General features: G+C 40.1%; 1 protein-coding gene across 4 annotated transcripts in view; it reads left to right on the forward strand.

Moving 5' to 3' along the window:
- Nucleotides 1–17,860, forward strand: part of ESR1 (estrogen receptor 1) — a 529,996-nt gene that overhangs the window by 48,974 nt on the left and 463,162 nt on the right. Inside the window, exon 2 of one of the 4 annotated variants that reach the window (XM_049903778.1) lies at nt 5,094–5,189. The exons of 2 other annotated variants lie outside the window; for them this stretch is intronic. In XM_049903778.1, coding sequence (XP_049759735.1) covers nt 5,126–5,189 — 64 coding nt within the window. In that variant the 5' untranslated portion in view covers nt 5,094–5,125. Of the gene's footprint in view, nt 1–31; nt 5,190–17,860 lie in introns of those variants that run through there. One more of the 4 variants, XM_049903769.1, reaches the window with a different exon arrangement.

Below are 17,860 nucleotides of genomic sequence, written 5' to 3' on the forward strand. Positions count from 1 at the left end.
TTTATCAAATGCTTTTTCTGTATCTATTGGGATGATCATATGAATGTTATCCCTTATCCTGTTAACAGAGTGAATCACATTAATTGATTTTCAAACTAATTTTTTGTTCCTGGACTAAATCCAACTTGATTGTGATATAGTGTCTTTTATGAAAGAAAATGTGATGAATCAGACTCAGAAAGAATAGGAGCTGAGAGAGCAACCACGGTGGGAGAAGGCAGTGCGCTAGATTGACAATCTCCACAGGGGAAGGGGAGTGTCCCCAAAGCAGAATCAGGACTCTCTTGCTGGTGGTGAGGGGTACAGTATGATGGTCAGACCATCGGCTTTGGACTCAGACTGCTGGGTTTGCAATGCCAGTTCCACCCCTTGTTGGTGAGTGACCTTAGTGCGGAGTTTCCACCTCTATAAAATGAGGACAGCGCTGTGTCTACCTCATCGCTTTACACTGCAGACAGTGTGATACAGGACGTCAGAGTGGATAGACCACTCCTGGCTCATTGTGAGGGATCATAATTTTAGCCATTATTTTTGCTATTAATGAACACTAGACAAAAACAAATCCACTCTGACATTCTATAAATGGAAACTTCAACAGAACATTGAGAACTTTTTCAAAAATATTTCCACGGCTGAAAACACTGAGCCGCTGTTTGATGTTTTGGCCTTAACCAAAACTTTGAATGGTTTTCAAAACTCAGTTATGATATTTGAACTGTTCAATGACTTCCAACCTTTACATTTTTTAGGCTAGATTTATTAAAGTCTGATTGGCACACAATAAAGTGCACATATTTAAAATGTACGGTTTGATAAGTTTGACACATAAATATACCCAAGAAACTATCATCTCAATCAAAATAATGAACATATCCAACACTCCACAGAATTTTCCTATGCCCCCCTCTTGATTTTAAAGTGGTAAAATATGTACAACATAAAATTTGCCGTTTTTAAATATACAACTCAGTGGCATTAATTAGATCTGTAATGTTGTCCAGCCATTACCACTATCTGTTTCCAAAACTTCTTCATCACCCCAAATAGAAACTCGGTGCGCCTTAGCAATACCTCCTCATTTCCCCCTTTCTCCCAGCCCCTGGTAACCTCTAATCCATTCTGTCTCTATAAATTTGTCTATTCTAGATATTTCAAATAAGTGGGATAATACAGTATCTGTCTTTTTGTGTCTTATTCAGCATAATGTTTTTCGAAGGTTCATCCATGTTGAAGCATGGATCAGAGCTTCGTTTCTCTTTATGACTAAATGATGTTCCTCTGTATAGCTATACCACATTTTGTTGATACATTCACCTGTTCGTGGACATTTGGTTTGTTTTCTTTTGGCTATGGTGAATAATGCTACAGTGAGCATTGATGTACAAGTGTCTGTTAGTTGTGTAAATAGAGCCATTAAGGACATGCCGTATATCAAAGGACATCTGGAAATTTAATCATCAAGGAATTTGCTTTAAGGCAGGTTTCTTGTTCCTAACCTTGAGGTGACCTCTTCAGCTAGGCTGGCAGAGCCCGTTGAGGATTTTGGGATGCCTACAGTAGGAATTGACACAGTAGCTGGTGTAGTGGATTGACAGTAGCTACAATAATGGGCTCGAGCATAACAATGATTGTGGACATAGCGCAGGACCAGGCAATGTTTCGTTCTGTCGAACAGAGGGTCACTATGAGTTGGAACTGATTCAACGGCACCTAACAACAACAAAAACAGCAGTAGGAATAGACTGAAAGGAATAATAGAGTGTGGTAGACTATTACTCGTCCACATCCTAATCCCCAGACCTGTAAACAGTTGTGTTACATGGCAAATCGGACTTGGCAGAAGTGATTAAATGAAGGATCTTGAGATGTGGAGACTATCCTGGATTATCTGAGTGGGTCCAATATAACCATGAAAACCCACGATCATCGAGTCGATTCTGACTTATAGTTGATCCTATAGGACAAAGTAGAACTGCCCCACAGGGTCTTCAATGCTGTAAATCTTTACGGAAGCAGACTGCCATATCTTTCTCCTGCAGGGTAGTTGGTGGGTTCGAGCCGCTGATCTTTTGGTTAGCAGCCAAGTGCTTAACCACTGCGCCACCAGGGCTCCTTAAATCAGGGTCCTCAGAAGAGGGAGGTAAATGGATCAGAGCCAGAGACATGATATAAGGACAAAAGCAGAGGTTGGAGTGATGTCATTATGAGGAAGGGACAGGAGCCAAGGAATGCAGGTGACCTTTCAAAGTCAGAAAAGACAAGAAATAGCATTCTCGCCTAGAGCCTCAGGAAGAAGCCGGCCCTGTCGACACCCTGACTTTAGCTTAGTGAGACTCATTTTGGAGTTCCAACCTCCAGAATTGTTAAGACAATAAATTTTGTTGTGTTGTCGTGTGCCATCGTGTCGATTCTGACTCATAGCAAGGAGAACTGCCCCATAGGGTTTCCTAGGCTGAAATCCTTATGGAAGAAGATTGCCAGGTCTTTTCTCCCACGGAGCTGCTGGTGGGTTCGAATAGCTGAACTTTTGGTTTGCAGCTCGCGCTTAATCAGGGCTCCTTTTGTTGCATTAAGGCACTGAATTGATTTGTTGCAGCAGCAACAGGAAAGTGATAACCGAGGGTAAAGGAAAGTAAGTAACATTTACGGAGCCCCACCATGGGCTAAGCGGTGTTGTAAATGGTTTGTACACATCAGCTTACCTAAACCTCTCAGCAAATCTATGAGGTATGTTCTATTAGCCTGATTTATAGGTGAGGAAGCTGAGGCTCTGAAGGGCTAAGAACGTGCCCAAGATTATAGAATCGTCAGTTTCAAGGTTAGAAGTGGTAAAGGGCTTCTCCTCATCATGGGGCATTTAGGGAGTTTGGGGTCATTCCATCCTCGGACTCAGCATCACGTGTCTTTTTGCTGCCCCTGCTCTGGATTGTGCCTTAGGCCCAGTAACTAAATCCTCCCTTGTTTCTTACCCTCCTGTTTCTCCTTTGCACACCAACCCTTGCATTTCTGAGGCCCCAGATATTATATTAGGCTGCTGTTTTTCCTGCTCTTTTTCCCAGGGCCAGGCATTCTGGTCCCCAGCTCCTCTCCCTCTGCCTTAGACCACTGATGCCAACCATCTGCTGGTTCTACCCTCACATCCTGCCTGCTTCTGCATCTGAATCTCCAACTCAGCTTGCTTGTCACTCTTGTTGGGAACTCCTGCCTCTATCCATTGAATTGGTCTGGCTCATTCACAGGTCTCTGCTGTCTCTGACCATCTTTTTCCTGGTCTGATCCAGCCTCCTGTTTTCCATAGCTGGTCTATCCCTAGGGTCTGCTCCTTCTCACATGGTATCAGGTTTGAGCTCCTTCAGTTCTGGCCAGTACAGTGGTAATACCTGCTCTTACAGGTCTCATATGACTCTATCACTGGCCTTGATCTGGCTTTGGCCTTGCTGCATGAATCATTAACACACCAAACATGTGTAGCACAACTCATTCTTTCTAGTTTGGTGTCTGCTCTAGTCCAATAGATTAAGAGGAAGTAATATCTCATATTGAATGACTTGACATCACTAAGAGGATTTAACCAAAAGGTCGGCAGTTTGAACCCACCAACCATTTCATAGGAGAAAGATGTGACAGTCTGCTTCCAGACTCAACTGGCATAACATAGTTTATAAAGAATTTGTTCTACATCCTACTTTGGTGAGTAGCCTCTGGGATCTTAAAAGCTTATGAGTGGCCATCTAAGATACTCCACTGGTCCTACACCATCTGAAGCAATGGAGGATGAAGAAAACCAAAGACACAAGGGAAAGATTAGTCCAAAGGACTAATGGACCACAGGCACCACAGCCTCCACCAGACTGAGTCCAGTGCAACTAGATGGTGCCCCAGTACCACCACCGACTGCTCTGACAGGGATCACAAGAGAGGATCCCGGACAGAGCTGGAGAAAAATGTAGGACAAAATTCAAACTCACAAAAACAAACAAACAGACAAAAAAAAAAAAAAAAACAGATCAGACTTACTGGTCTGACAGAAACTGGAGAAGCCCCGAGACCATGGGTCCTGGACACCATTTTAACTCAGTACTGAAGTCATTCCTGAGGTTTACCCTACAGTCAAAGAGTAGACAGGCTCATAAAACAAACGATGATACATACACATAGCTCAACCACGTATGAGTCTAAATGGGCACACCATCCCAGGGACAAGGACTAGAAGACAGGAGGAGACAGGAAACCTGGGGCAATGGAAATGGAAACCCAAGTGTTGACACCTTGCGGGGATGGCAACCAATGTCACAAAACAATATGTGTATTAATTGTTTAATGAGAAATTAATTTGCTCTGTAAACATTCATCTAAAGCACAATAAAAAGAAAGAAAGAAAGAAAGATTTATAGCCTCGGAAACCCTATAGGGCGGATCTACTCTGTCCTACAGGGTTGCTGTGAGTTAGAATTGACTTTACGGCAATGGGTTTGGTTTGGTTTTTTGCGGTGGTACAAATGGTTACTGTGCTTGGCAGCTAACCAAAAGGTTGGAAGTTCGAGTCCCCTCAGAAACTCCTCAGAAGAAAGGTCTGTTAATCTGCTCCTGAAAAATCAGCCATTGCAAACCTATGAAGCATAGCTCTACTCTGACATACATGGGGTCACCATGAGTCAGAGTTAAAGCAACTGATATTATTATTATGTTTCATGAGCATGTGATTATACAATGTGCTGAGGTTATAAGAATAGTGTGTAGCACCGAAGACATTCCTACTAGCCTTCCCTAGTGAAATGTTCATCCTAATTTTTCTTCTTGTCTCTGAGACCACTTTCACACATTTTTAAATAGGTCATTAAATTAAATTGATTCGATTTTCTCTTTCTAGCCAAACTGCAATTAGAACGGTCTTTGTATAAAACTAATCATAAAGAGACATTTTACTTGCCTCTTTTCTCTAGAAAGGAGCTAATGTGTTACTCAAGGGTGGAGGATACAATTGTTCTTTTGTACCTTCTCTGTCTGCTCCAGGAAAATTGATCAGCAGAGAGAAGCACGGGTGAAGATGAAGGTTTTGAGGTTTTTTGTTTTTGTTTTTTAATCCCTGGAAGGTTTGGGCTTGTCTGGCTGGGCACCTGGGACCATGTGGACAAGGACCAGCTGCTTGTTTTCTTTGCGTGGGGGCCCAGCACAGAGCTATCAGAAAGGTAAAAAGTGATTTTGTAACCATGCCAATTTAATTCCAAAGAACTAAACATTTATTTGTGTTTGTTAATCGAAGTTATTCTGGCCATGAGCAAGAAACCATGGCTATTTCTCTCATAAAAAGGACTTTGTACTTGCAGGATTATTAGTAAATAGAGTTCCCTTGATTTTTTTTTTTTGGTATGTGTGATTATATGGGATACATATAATTCATGCTTCTATGCCAGAGAGGCAGAGCCCTGGTGGTGTGGTAGTTAAGAGTTTGGCTGCTAACGAAAAGGTGAGGAGTTCGAATCTACCAGCTGCTCCTTGGGAACCCTATGGGGCAGTTCTACTCTGTCCTATGAGGTCGGTTATAAGTCAGAATCAACTCGATGGCAATGGGTTTGGTTTTTTGGTTTATGCTAGAGAGAAAGAGAGAGAGAGATAGCTACCACTGAGTCAACTCTGACTCATGGCGACCTTATGTACAAAGGAAGGAAATGTTACCCAGTCCTGCATCATTCTCACAATTGCCGGCATGTTTGAGTCCATCATTGTGTCTATTGTGCCAATCCATCTCATTGAGGGTCTTCCATGGCTTCGCTGGCCCTCTACTTCACCACACATGATGTTCCCTCCATCCACTGATCCTTACTGATGACGTGTCCAAAGCAAGCAAGTTGGACAATATTCTGCTGTTCCATAAGATGCTCACTGACTAATTTTCAGATCGTCAAGCCTTTCTTCCTAGTCTGTCTTAGTCTGGAAGCTCCGTTGAAACCTGTCCACCATGAGTGACACTGCTGGTATTTGAAATACCCCTGGCATAGCTTCCAGCATCATAGCAACACACAAGTCACAGCGATATGGCAAACCAACCAAAAGATGGGTTTCTATGTTCCAGTGTAGTCCAGTTGTTGTTGAGTTGACTTCGAGTCATGGTGTGTGTAGAACTGTGCTCTGTAGGGTTCTCAATGGCTGATTTTTTGGAAGTAGATCACCAGGCATTTTTTCCGAGGCACCTCTAGGTGGTCTCAAACTTCCAACCTTTGGGTTAGCAGCTAAGCATGTTAACCGTTTGCATAACCCAGGGACTCCAAGCTTCTATGTTGGGGGTGTTAATGGAATGTATTAGTCTTTTCAGTTGACCTACTGCATTTTAGGAGAATTTTTTGGCTATAGTGTTTTAACCCAAAAGATGAACTACAATGATGAAAAGAGTTTTGGGTTGTTATTGAGGCCAGTAGGAGACACATTTTGGGGCAGAGGGTCCTTTTGCTAGCGCTTCAACTCTGGGTTGAAAGAATAAGAGAAACAAAGGCAGAGAGAGCTGAGGTGAGTGATCAGGGACGAATTCTGAGAGGGATTGGAGCAGAGGGTATGTGGTCGGGCAGCCCTGGGAGATGTCAGATCCCACGCTGCAGACTGTGACTACTCTAATCATCACCCATGAAGGATAGGACAAGCCATGGTAATGAGATTGAAAGGGATGGTTGCCTTTTGGACAAGGGAAGAACTAAAGGTTCAGCCTGCTCTCCCAACATATCTCCCAGGGCTGCCCTGCCACATACCTTCTGCTCTGGTCCCTCTCAGAATCCCGCCATGACCACCCTTCTTAAGTCTCTTTGCCTTTGTTTTCCCTATTCCTTCAACCCAGAGTTCTCATCTTCTTCTGGACCTGTGAAAACCCAGATAACAATAACGGCTAACATTTATTTATGCCATGCTGTATTCTAACTGCTTTACATATACAACAAACCAATGCGGTACTACTATTCATACACCCATTTTATAGTTGAGGAAACCGAGGTACTCAGAGGATAAATCACTTGTCCAAGATCATACAGTTAGTAAGTAGTGGAGCCAGGATTTGCGCCCTTGCAGTCTAACTCAAGAACCCATGTTACAAACCACCACACTATACTGCACCTTGACCCTAGATCAAATATATGGCACCGTCAAGTAGTATAATGAATCAAATGTCCGTCCCCTCTCCTTAATAGGGTGCTACTTAAGACAAGAACATGTGCCATCTCCAGCACTCAGGCCATACGTAGTAGGTGCCCAGTAACTGCCAATTATCTTCATTGTCATCATCATCGTCATCACATATTAGGCACATTTGTGTGTCAAGCACACTTCACGTAAATCAGCTTTAATTCTCAAACAATCTGCTAAAATACAACGTTTATAAAGCAAAGGATGAGTAGACAAATGATGTTCTTTGGTCGTCTGTTCATTCGACGAGGATCCTTATCTTTCATGAGGGTGTTATTTGGGGACGGAGGCTCTCTGGTGGAACCAATCTACCATCCACAGATTTCTTTTGGTAGTTCTGGACTAGGTTTCATAGCTTAATGCATTGTTACGGTCTCCGTGGTCTGTGATTCTTTCTGCCAAGCCTGCTTCATCAGTTCTCTGTCTGAGCCCTAGCAACAGATTTCTCACTTAAGGAAGATTGTCCTCATCACCAGGCTCCCACAGGTTGGTAGAAGGTTTGCGCTTCTACTTATCACCCACAGAACATCCCCTGAGCATTTTTTGTCATCCTCTCTTCCACCAGTTTATTAGAAAAACATACCTGGCTTGCGAATCTACAGTCATGTGTCCAGATGAGACGGCCATCCCCTCGGAGATAATATTGGTGAAGTCTTGGCTCCGTGGTGAAGTGGTTTTTATTGGTTTGCTTTTGTTTGTTTGTTTTTACATAAGAACATAAATAATAGAAAGAAATATTTGAGCTTTATTAATTTTCAAGACCAAATTAATGGTATTTCATTCCATTATAAGAATCTTCTGATTAAATATATTAAATTCCATGTCCTCCAAGCCTGCTACATTTGCTTCTTAGCAACATGTAATGAAGTGAAAGTTGAAATTGTATAATAGATCATAAACTTGAACCTTTAAAATATTTTTCCCAAATTCTAAAAACACCACCACAATAATATTTACATTCCCAACAAAACCCATAGCATTTACTATATTCCAGGTCCTAATCTGGAGCCCTGGTGTCCTAGTGGTTAAGAGCTCAGCTGCTAACTGTGATGGTCAGTGGTTTAAATCCACCAGCCGCTCCTTGGAAACCCTATGGGGCATCTCTACTCTGTCCTATAGGCTCGCTGTGAGTCGGAATCGACCCAACAGCAACAAGTAGTAACCTAAGCATTGTTTCTGTTAACTCATCAAACCCACAAAAACCCTTCCAGGCAGTAACTATGATTATCCCCATTTTACGGATAGAAAAGGGAGGTGCAGAAACTGAGGCACAGACAGGTTACATAACTTTCCCAAAGTCCCACTGTAACAAGCAGCAGGATAGTCATTTGAATCCCGGCCATCGGGCTCCTGAGCCCGTTATAACAATTAAGCTGTATTTGTTTAACGAGAGAACTTGGAAAATATAGAAAACACATAGGAGAAAAAAACACTCATTCTCCTACCACTTGAAGGTATACCAGTTGCTATTTGTTGATCCTGACTCATGGCGACCTGCTGTGTATCAGAGTAGAACTGTGCTTCATAGATTTTCAGTGGCTAATTTTTTCAAAAGTAGATAGCCAGGCCTTTCTTCTGAGGCGCCTCTGTGTGGACTTGAACTTCTAAACTTTGAATTAGCAGCCAAGTGCATTAACTGTTTGTACCACCCAGGCACTTCACTCAAAAATAATAACCATTAAAACAATTAAAAGAACTTAGCTATGTGTCTTTTCTGAATTCTTACACGCATATATACTTGAAAACAAAATAAAACGGTGGTTTATTTGCTCATAGTTTTGTAGCCCCATCGTTTGCACTTTCTTGTGTCAAATTGTATTCTTCACCAGGATTTTTTGGCTACATCAGGCTCCATTGTATGGAAGTACATTATTTACCTAAAAAAGACATTTATATTATTTTCAAATTTATAATTAATGTCATCGCAGATTATTTTTAGAAATGCACTTGGTTTTTTTTCTTTAAGATAATTTCCTAGAATGACTTTTGAGTGATTGAGGTTGAGGTGAAAAAACATGCACACTTTACATCCTTTTATTCATCTTGCCAGCTTTGTCTTCCAGAAAGATCATCTCAAATTACATTAATACTAGCAGAGAACAAGAATGCCTATTTCCCTGGACATTGGGTGCCTCTGGGTTATTAGCCTTCATTTTCTTTTTAATTTAATGGACAAAAGCAAAAAAGTTTATTGTATCAGTGTCCATTTTTTGATTTCCAAGAAGTTCAAAAATTAACACAGATTTTATTTATTCCTTGAATAACATTTTGGCTCAAAATGTTAAAGAAACAAACTATTATACGGTGAAAAGAAGAGGTACTTCCAACACCGACCTGCCAGGAATCCATCATTAACCCTCTCAGGAGGCAGCCACTGGTGCCATTTTCTTGAATAAGCTTCCTGAAGTAATTATGCATATGCAGACAAAGAAGCATATAAGCAAACAAGCACACACACAGACACACACTCACACTCACGCACACATTGGTATATGTGCATTTTTTCCCACCAAAACAGAAGCACACTATCATATTGTTTTGTCCCTTGCTTTCTTTCACTTAACAGGATATCTTGGCCATTGTTCCATATCAGTAAACAAAGAACTATCTTTATTCTTTTTAATGTCCACATACTATTGCATTATAAGGAAATGGCACACACTGAAATTTTTTTCTTAGCTACGGGCATTTCGTTCTTTGTAGTTGACTATCAATGTTCTTTGAACATCTTTTAAAATGTGGTTTTTATTTTATTATTTTTGTTATTGTTGATGATTTATAAAACTTCATTGTGTAATAAGAATACCAGGCCATTTCTATTAAGTGATGCAAAATTTATTTCACATTTCATTGTTGGCCTTTTAATTTTGTTTTATGGTAGTGCTTTTTTCTTATTTTTTAATTTTGGCATGTATGTAGAGAAGCCTTTTTATGAAATCAAATCTACCAATCATTTTGGTTTGGTTTGTGAATGATTTTCCTGAGTGATCAAAGGCTGTCATCGTCTCCTTGTTTACTTGGGTTCTTTTGACAAAGAATCATGGGGTCTGGACTAGAAAGACATTAGGGCCCCTATGCTTGAGTGGCCAGTGACCAGGAGCTCACCACCTAACAAAGCCTGTTCTGTTGGCTAGCCCTGGTTTTTATAAAGCTCTTTATTGAATAAAGCTTCAACGTTCTACCCAGTATCTTCTGTCTAGTTCTGGCCTCTTTATAAACATGAAACAGATATGCTTCCTCTTCTGTAGACAGTCACTCAATTATTTTGAATACAGCATTTCTGTATTTTTTTAAAAAGTCGTTTCCAAGCCACATCCCTCCAACTCAACATATTCTGTAAAAGCAGTGTCATCAACTAGAACAAGTTCTTGAGAAGTTGTAGTTGGAAGACTTTTGTCTTCTATGGGTCAGCTCCGTTTTACATATGCCTTATTCATGAAAGAATTTCTAATGGGCATAAGCTAAATTTAGTAAATTTAGTGCCTCTGGTCAAAGTAGGTTTTAATTTTACACTGGCATTAATTAAGATGAAGTAATAGATTAGCTTTCTCTTGACTTGGGAGCTGTTGGTGGCTAAATGCTCATTTAAGAAGGAATTTTTGCCTCCGTTATTAACTCTGTTGGTTTGGACCATTTGTAGTGGGCTCAGCATCCAGCAGGCATCCCCTAGGGTCTGAAGGCACCAGGACGACTTGCAGCTCTTAGAGTGTGGGCTATTGGTAGTGATTTTTTTCTATCCTGAGTTCCTTCTACTATTTCATGCTTTATCTTATTTATAAGCTGTGGCTTCACTGAGGAGGACCATCCTGGCTTGACCAGTAGGTGATTTGGGATCAAATTTCATGATCTTGGAAATTGTCAGATTTCTAATATTTAAAATAAGGATAATAATAATTAATACCTACCTCATAGGATTGTTGTAGGATTCCTGGTATGACGCAAATGGTTAAGTGCTGGGCTGCTAACTGAAAGGTTGGTGGTTCAAGCCAACCCAGAAGAACCTCCGAAGTCAGGCCTGGCAATCTGCTTTGAAAGCTTTATGGAGCAGTTCTACTCTGTACGCTCGGGGTTGCCATGAGCTGGAATTGACTCAACAGCAACTAATAACAGCAATGACAGGATTGTCATGAGGACTAAATGAGCTAAGGCATAAAAAGTATTTAGCAAAGTCTCTGGCATCTAAGTGCCCAATCAACATTAGTGGTGGTTGCTGACATTGATATATCCTGTATTTGTATCGCTGAGGTCATTTGGGTTTTGTTTATTATTCCAGATACTCATAATAGAGGTATAACACCACGGTGTGGATTTCTTTTTAGCGGAATTTTACTAGCACCAGATAAAAAAAAAATATATATATATTTTTTCCAGATATCTTCTGTTTATCTTGGTGTCGATAATTTTCTTTCTTCTCATCAGCATGAACGGATTCAAAGTTCAGTTCTGATTTTGTTCTAACAAAGTAAAAACCAGCTGTTGCTAGTGGAATCATGACTATAAAATCTTTCAAAATTCTGTGTGTGATATATTTCAATTTTCACTAGCCATTCTCCTTTACTCTCAAATGACAAGGAAAGTGCTTGCAGCCTATAACCCTAAACCTATAAGGCCATGCTATAGATGTAGGTAAAATGTTTTCTTGACTTTTAATTTCTGTTTTTACTTATAGGTACAATACTTTAATTTTTTTTTTCCTGGCAGAAGCACTTTTTTTTTTTTTAATTAAGGAAAAAACAATATTTTATTGTGTTTTTGATGAAGGTTTACATAGCAGATTAGGTTCCCATTTAAAAATTACTGCACAAATTGTTCAGTGATATTAGTTACATTTTTCACAACATGTCAGCTCTTCTCTTTAATTGCATTCTGATTGTTCTGTTTCCAGTACTCTAGCTTCTCTGCCCCATTATCATCTCATCTTTAGCTAAAAGATGAACTCAGGAGTAGTTTCAGTTCAAGGTTTAAGGCATATCTTAGGGTGATAGTCTCAGAGAGTCCTCCAGTCTCAACTGCTCAGTAAGTCTGGAGTTTTTAAGAATTTGAGTTCTATTGCACGTTTTTCTCCCATTCTATCAGGGTACATCTATTGTGGCCCTGATCAGAATGGTCGGTAGTGGTAGCTGGGCACCATCTAGTTATTCTGGTTTCAGGATAGCTTAGTATTGAGTTTTAAGTGTTCCTTAAAGAACTCTTAGTGGCGCAGTGGTTAAAGTGCTTGGCTGCTAACCAAAAGGCCAGTGGTTTGAAACCACCAACTGCTCCACAGGAGAAAGATGTGGCAGTCTGCTTCCATAATGATTTATGACCTTGGAAACCCTAGGGAGCAGTTCTACTCTGTCCTCTAGGGAATCAACTTCATGGCACTGGGTATTTGGTTTTATATGTTCTTGATATAACTCTTTTGAATTGTAAGCATGTTTTCCCTTCTGTGGCCTGCCTTTTTAATTTCTTAGCTATGTCTTTCAAGTAGCAGACTTTTTATCTCCCTAAAGCTCAGTTTATCAATTTTTTTTTTTAAATTTTGGTTTAGGTAAAGTTTACAGCTCAAATTAATTTCTCATACAAAAAATTATACACATAATTTTATGTGACATCAGTTGCAATCCCTATAATGTGACAGCACACTCCCCCTTTCCACCCTGGGTTTCTTGTGTCCATTCAACTACTTCCTGTCCCTTCCTGCCTTCTCATCCTGGCTCCAGACAGGAGCCACCCATCTGATCTCATATATCTGCTTGAACTAAAAACACACTCTTCATCAGTATTATTTTATGTTTTATAGTCCAGTCTAATCTTTGTCTGAGGAGTGGGCTTTGGGAATGGTTTTAACTCTGACTTAACAGTGCATTCGGAGGCCATGGCCTTTGGGGTTCTTCCAGTCTCTATCAGACCATTAAGTCTGAGCCCTTTCCTTCTTACCTTTTAGTCTGACCTTTTAGGAACCTACCTACAGTCTTCTGCTCAGTTGGTCCTCATTTGCTGCCTCTTTCGTTCTTCCCTTTATCCATCCACAAATATTTATTGAGAACCTACTATAGGTCAAAAACTGCCCTCCTTAAGATCTGGATGCTGTCTTTGCTGGTTCCATCATTGAACATTTAAGAGGTCAGTTGAGATTTATGGCTATATTACCACCAGGGTGTCCCCTGTATAATGTTGAAACAAACGTTCTCTGAGGCTTTTTCCGCTTTATTCCACTTATGAATGGACTATGCTGTCCAGCTCTTCCCAGGGCCCTTAATCCCCCGTGCTGTCCCACAGTTGTCAGAAACAGCTCTCACCTCTAAAAGGCTCTCACATCTGCCTCAAGCTCCTTTCCTGTTCTCTAGGACTATACTTCACATTCTCTTGGAGGTTCCTTAGCTATTTCTTTTTTTTTAATTTTAATTTATTGTGGTAAAAACATACATGATAAAAGGCTTTGCCCCTTAGTTATTTTTTATATGTATTTTCTAGATAGCTTTATTTTTAAACTAAGCAAAATATTATCAGAACTTTTTCTGGCATATATGTGCCTATATATCTATGTCTCTGCTGACAGTTATTTTAATCCAATGCCCAATGTTCTGTTTGGTTCACTAAGAAACATTTTAACAATTTATTTAGCATTTCGACCTCTTCTTAAATGTTAAGCTTTTTTTTTTTTTTTTTTTAATATTGATGCTGATGTGTTATTCAGGTGGGTGAAGGTGGCTCAAAGACCACCAATGCTTTAAGCAGCAACCTTTCCTACACTCTACCTGCTACAACCACCTGTGACTTCCAGCTGTAGCTGCTGTCAGTGGAGATGGCTGCTCTTTGTGGCACTGTCTGCCTCCCGGCCAGCCAGGTGCCTTTATAGGAAGAGAATTGCTCCATTTCTGACTGGGGCATGGGAGGTGGGACTGTTGGTCACTGTTGATCCCTAGCAATCCATGCAATGTCAATTACTGTCCTCTGTTCCCTGATGGTAATCTTTCTAACATCATAATTATCTCCCCTTCCTCCTCCTTTCCCCTTTCTCTGCTTCCTACTTTTTTCATTCTCTTCTTCCTCCTTCTTGTTCTTTATCAAGGCTTGGCTTAAATGTTTCTTATTATAAAGCCTTCCCCATTTTTCAAATAAAATATGTGTTCCTATGCCCACCTCTGTATTATAACACATATCATTTCATATTATAGCTCTCTCTACCCTGCTAACCCGTGAGCTCATATGGGGTAATGGTAGGGTATTATCAACATTGCCTTAAGGTTAGCAGAATATATACACTAAACAAATATAGCAGAGTGGTTATGAGCAATGACTCTGGAGCCAGCCTGCTGATGTTCATATCTCATTCCTGCCAGTTATTAACTGTGTTGCTTAACCTCTCTGGGTCTCAGTTTTTTCATCTGCAACTTGGAGAGAGTAGCAACGATGCTCAGAACAGTGCCTACTGTACAAATAGGTGCTATTTAAGTAATTGCTATTATTTGTTGAATTCAGTGTAGTAGACTCATTGTCATCATGTTCACCAGTCATTTGTTGAGTGAGGGTGTGTTTGTTTACCTCACTGATATGTCATTACACCTAGTTTGGGAACTGGGATGTAGTAGACATTCAATCAATCTTTTCCAATGGATGGACAAATGAATGAATGAAAGTAGCCAAATGTTACAGATACAAAGAAATACAAGTCCTGATTTCTTCCCTTCAGAATTTACACACTTGTTGGGAATGTATTACAACAGGGGGATACAGGTGACATGGACTGAACTAGGGCAAGAAAGTGAGAGAAAGATGAAAATTGCATGTTGCTGAAGTGTTAGCTTGTGAACCACTTCAAAGCCTCTTTCAAAATCATTTGGGAAGCTTATTAAAAGGCAGATTTTCCAAGCAAACACCCAGAGATTCTGATTCAATAGATCTGGACTGAGGTTTTTAGGATTCTGTGTAACCAGAAACTCCCTAGAAGACCCAGTGAGCAGCCAGCTTCGGGGACCACAGGCACAGATGGTAAATAGTGCAGGAGACAAGAGGAGAGAGGGGGCCTGGTAGGCTGTTGAGGAGGCTAGGAAGAGGAAGTATGGCTTGGGGATGGGAAATAGGGTCCCCACGGGTGTAGGCATGGCCTTGATAGGTTTCACTGGAGCAGACATTCTGATCACTTTGGACTGCCCATTAGCTTCTTTAGTCTCCTGGGTGACCTAAGAAGCTTATATGGCAAGTACCCCTAAACTATTGGTTGGAAAGTATCTAATTCCTCTACTCGCTGAGTGTTTTACTTGCACACACAAATCTAAAACAAATTAAAAGGCAAACAAATATGTATATGGATATGAAATGGAATTCCTACTCATGGCTTCCCTGGCTATTCAGCCTCTTTTTGTCCTAAGTGTGACACTTGAGTTTCAGACCTATGCACGCTAAAGCTTCGATTATTTATCGTGACAGTATTTATGGGACATCAACTTTCACTGACTGTCATTTATGTGGGTGTTATCAGCACATTTATTCTATTGAAATGACTTGAGGCAAACTAAAGAAATAAAAAATTTTGGAACTACCGATCTATTTTAGGATGATTTGGAAGAAAAAGAACTTTTCTTTTATTCACAGAGTATACGACACTCAAGTTGTATGTAAATAATCAAACAGTCATCATCTCAAACTCTAAGTCTTTGTCGGTTAGTTTTGTGTATCAGAGGTCTACGCTTCACATTCTGACACCAACATTCAAGGCTTTGATCCTTAATAAAGGCTCTAGATTTTCCATTAAAGTACAAGTATGTCATTAATTTTTCAGTTGAGCTTTCATCTCTAGTCTCACCTGAGTATTCCCAGTATCATGATATTTTAATAGATATGCTATGAATAGGAAAGTATTAAATCATACTTTTTCACATCTGTACATTAGTACTGCTTGTCTGTCAGTTTGTGGTACTGTGGTGGCTTGCGTGTTACTGTCATGGTAGAAGCTATGCCACTGGTATTTCAAATATCGGCAGGGGACAGGTTTCAGTGGAACTTCCAGACTAAAACAAACTATGCAGAAGGACACAGCTGCCTACTTCTGAAAAGAGTTAGCCAGTGAAAACCTGATGAAAGCAGCTGAACATTGTCAGATATAGTGCCTGAAGAGGAGCCCCTCAGGTTGGAAGGCACTGGAGAGACGATTGCCTTCTCAAAGTAGAGTCGACCTTAACGACGTGGATAGAGCCAAGCTTTCAGGACCTTCCTTTGCTGATGTGTCATGACTCAAAATGAGAAGAAACAGCTGCAAATATCCATAAATAATCAGAAGGTAGAATGTACGAAGTATGAATCTAGGAAAATTGGAAGTCATTAAAAATAAATTGAACATATAAATATCCATTTCCTAGGGTACTATTGAGCTAAAATGGACTGGTTATTAGCTATTTTGAATCAGACAATCATATGGTCAGCTATGTTGGGAACAACAAATTGAAGAGGAATGGTGTTGCATTCATCATCAAAAAGAACATTTCAAGATCTATCCTGAAGTACAAGGCTGTCAGTGAGAGGATAATATACATATGCCTACAAGGTAGACTAGTTAAAATGACTATTATTCAAATTTACTCACCAACCACTAAGGCCAAAGATGAAGAAATTGAGGGTTTTTACCAACATCTGCAGTCTGCAATTGATCAAATATGCAATCAAAATGCATTGTTAATTGCTGGTAGCTGAATTGCAAAAAGTTGCAAACAAAGAACAGTAGTTGGAAAATATGGCCTTGATGATAGAGACAACGCCAGAGATTGAATGATGGAATTTTACAAGACCAATGATTTCTTCATTGTGAATACCTTTTCTCGCCAACATAAATGGCGACTATACACATGGACCTCACCAGATGGAATACACAGGGATCAAATCGACCACATCTGTGAAAAAACGATGGAGAAACTCTATATCATCAGCCAGAGCAAACCAGGGGCCCACTGTGGAACAGACCATCAATTGCTCATATGAAAGTTCATGCTGAAGCTGAAGAAAGTTAAAACAAGTCCACGAGAGCCAAAGTATGACCTTGTGTATATCCCACCTGAATTTAGAAACCATCTTAGGAACAGATTTGATGTGTTGAACACTAATGATCGAAGACCTAACTAGTTGTAGAATGACATCAAGGTCATCATACATGAAGAAAGCAAGAGGTCATTAAAAAGACAGGAGAGAAAGAAAAGACCAAGATAGATGTCAGAAGAGACTTTCAAATTTGCTCTTGAACTTCGAGTAGCTAAAGGGAAGGGAAGAAATGATGAAGTAAAAGAGCTGAACAGAAGATTTCGAAGAGCGGCTGAAGAAGACAAAGTATTATAATGAAAGATGCAAAGACATGGAGTTAGGAAACCAAAATGGAAAAAGTGCTAGGCATTTCTCAAGTTGAAAGATCTGAAGAAAAAATTAAAGTCTCAAGTTGAAAAATATTTAATGACTCAGGAAGCATCAAAAGAAAATTGAAGAAATACACAGAATCACCATACCAAAAATAATTGGTTGATGTTCAACCATTTTAGGAGGTAGCATATGATCAAGAACCACTGATACTGAAGGAAGAAGCCCAAGCTGCACTGAAGGCATTGGTGAAAAACAAGACTCCAAGAATTGACGGAATACCAATTGAGATTTTTCAACAAACAGATGCAATGTTGGAAACACTCATCTATGCCAAGAAACTTGGAAGACAGCTACCTGGCCAACCGAC

Source organism: Elephas maximus, chromosome 1 (assembly GCF_024166365.1).
Source record: "Elephas maximus indicus isolate mEleMax1 chromosome 1, mEleMax1 primary haplotype, whole genome shotgun sequence".
NCBI lineage: Eukaryota > Metazoa > Chordata > Mammalia > Proboscidea > Elephantidae > Elephas > Elephas maximus.